This window comes from Mycteria americana, chromosome 4 (assembly GCF_035582795.1).
Source record: "Mycteria americana isolate JAX WOST 10 ecotype Jacksonville Zoo and Gardens chromosome 4, USCA_MyAme_1.0, whole genome shotgun sequence".
NCBI classification, from domain to species: domain Eukaryota; kingdom Metazoa; phylum Chordata; class Aves; order Ciconiiformes; family Ciconiidae; genus Mycteria; species Mycteria americana.
Genome location: NC_134368.1, coordinates 90097898 through 90100304, shown reverse-complemented (window position 1 = coordinate 90100304; position 2407 = coordinate 90097898). Strand labels below are relative to the sequence as shown.

Sequence of the window (2407 nt, the reverse complement as noted above, 5' to 3'; positions counted from 1 at the left end):
TACCTTGTGCAGAGTGCCGAGCTATAGAGACAAAATGAGGCAAGAGAAGGAAAAAAACCAGGAGAGATGGCAGAAAAGGCGGGCGGGTGATGGAAGAGAAAGCAGGCCTTTCAACTTTTTCTCCCCTAACTTGCGACTTTTTTATTCTGACCGGCCTTCTTCCCTCCCTTCAGCCGCCCCCGCTCATCCCAGCCACCGCCCGCCCCAGGGGCGGCCCGACGGCCCCGCCAGGCGCCGAGGGGAGCCGCCTCCCGCCCCGCGGGCGGCTCCTCCCCGGGGCCGGGGCCCGGCTTAAAGCGGCGCCGGGGGGGGCGGCAGCGGCCCCGCTGCCAGCGCCCGGCCATGGCCCGTGACCGCGGCCCGCCCGTGCTGCGGCAGCCTGCCGCCGCGCCGAGCTTCCCCGCCGCCTCCGCCGCCTTCCCCGTCGAGGCCAGCGGTTGGGGCTGGCTGGGAGCGGGGCTGTGGCCGGCGCTGGTGGTGGGGCTGCTGGCCGCCCTCGTCGCCTGGCTCTGGTACGGCGGCGGTGACGGGCGAGGCGAGGGCGGCGAGGCGGCGGCGGCCCCGCTGCGGGGCGGCGGCGAGGGGACCCCGCAGGCGAGGGGCGAGGCGGCGGCGGCCACAGGTACCGGGCGGGGGAGCTGCGGGGAGCGCTGCTGGGGGAGCCGGTGCTCGGGGTGTCTTGGTCTGCCCAAGCCTGCCAGCGAGGACTTGGGTTTGCTGCTGCTAAGCTTAACTGCGTTGCTTAAACCATTCCTGTTTTAATTAAATGTCACCTTTAGAGGATCTTCTGGCGAGCGGTGAGCAAGTGCTGCTGGAGGCCAAGGCTGCTGCCCTGTCCAGCCCTCGGAAGCCAGGGGAGGATCTGGCAGCTGTACCAAGGAAAGAGCTTAACCACGTTCAAAGTGGTGGAGTTCCAGGCGAACCTCTGGAGGTGGAGCAGCTGCTCCCGAAGCCGGGTGCTGCCGACTCCAGGGAGTATCCAGCTGATATGCACGGCAGCCAGGCAGGCGAACCGAGACCCCAGATGGGACAGGCAAGTGATGGATGCTGTGTGATGAACTTGGCAGGAGCCTTCGATGATGTTTGTAAGGACAGAAGCGAGGAACAGCCCGGTCAGCCAGCTGAGAGTAGGGACTTGGACCATGAAGAGTGGGAAGTTGTTTCCGAGCACCTGGCCTGTGGGGAGGCTGGCAAGAATGACAGTGTGGAAGATTCTGACAGCAAGGAATGGGAACAAGGAGACTGCCCTGATGGGGACTTGAAAGCAAAGAGAGTTGCAGCTGTGCCCCCCATGTTTCAAAATATCCATGTGACTTTCCGCGTACACTACGTCACGCACTCTGACGCTCAGCTGATTGGTGTTACTGGTGACCACGAGTGTCTTGGCCAGTGGCACAGCTACGTTCCCCTCAAGTACGACAAGGATGGCTTCTGGTCTGAATCCATTAGTCTGCCAGTAGACACCAAAGTAGAGTGGAAATTTATCTTGGTGGAGAATGGGAAGGTCAGACGTTGGGAAGAATGCGGGAATAGGACCCTAGTGACTGAACACGAAGATCAAATTGTTCATCAGTGGTGGGGATACCATTAATGGGATTTCGGAAGCTGCTTATTGAATGGCAAACCTGCTTAGATTAATCACAGAGCCCCTAAACTTTACCCCTTCTTCAGTAGGAGACCTTCTCAAGTGCAGAGCTCTGTAAATCCCCTATCAAACCTTGTTAAACTGTGTGAGCAGCGGATCTCTGCCATCCCCTTTAGGAAATCATTTGGCAACTTGAAAAATCAACTTCAAACACGTTCTGAAGATGTGCAAGGTAGGCTATGAAGGCATAAGCAGCATTCCAAGCAGCTGCCCATCCAGGTAAATCTGGACCCTGGACTTGACTTTGTATGGCTTTGAGTGGGGCTATGGGATGCATCTTTGTATCGACTGCTTAGGGCTTTTGAAGCATACTAGGAAGTGTGGTTACCTTAAGTTCTTACTGTAGTAAGAACTTAAGTGTTTTAACTTATGTAATGCATTAAATAAGCAATAAACACTTTCAGACTGACAGTCCTTTACAACTTGACCGGTGAACCGACTCTTAATCACTTTGATAGAAGTGAGTTACTTGCCCTGAAATCTTAGTGCTAAAGAATTACTGAAGTGGCTGGGACTCTTTGGAGTAACAAAGGTTTGACCCCCACGTACTTCATTCTCTGCTCCCTGCTCTCCAGGAAGCACCTCAGCTCAAATGAAGGTTTGCCAGGTAGGTCCCTTTTAGGCAGATCATCCTGCTGAGAGGAGAGCAAAGGTCAGAAAGGACTGTCTGGGCTTAATGAATTACTTTGTCAGGGTGGGAGCAGGCTTTAAAAAAACCTGGACTGCTGTGATGGCTAGGGAACAGGATTCTTTCTGAAATAG

General features: G+C 56.2%; 1 protein-coding gene across 1 annotated transcript; it reads left to right on the top strand.

Moving 5' to 3' along the window:
• Window positions 1-234: 234 nt before the first annotated feature.
• Window positions 235-2085, top strand: STBD1 (starch binding domain 1). Its single transcript, XM_075501302.1, has 2 exons — window positions 235-622; window positions 780-2085. Exons 1-2 carry the CDS (start codon window positions 343-345, stop codon window positions 1589-1591), a joined length of 1092 nt encoding a protein of 363 aa, XP_075357417.1. The 5' UTR covers window positions 235-342; the 3' UTR covers window positions 1592-2085.
• The last annotated feature ends 322 nt before the right edge of the window (window positions 2086-2407 follow it).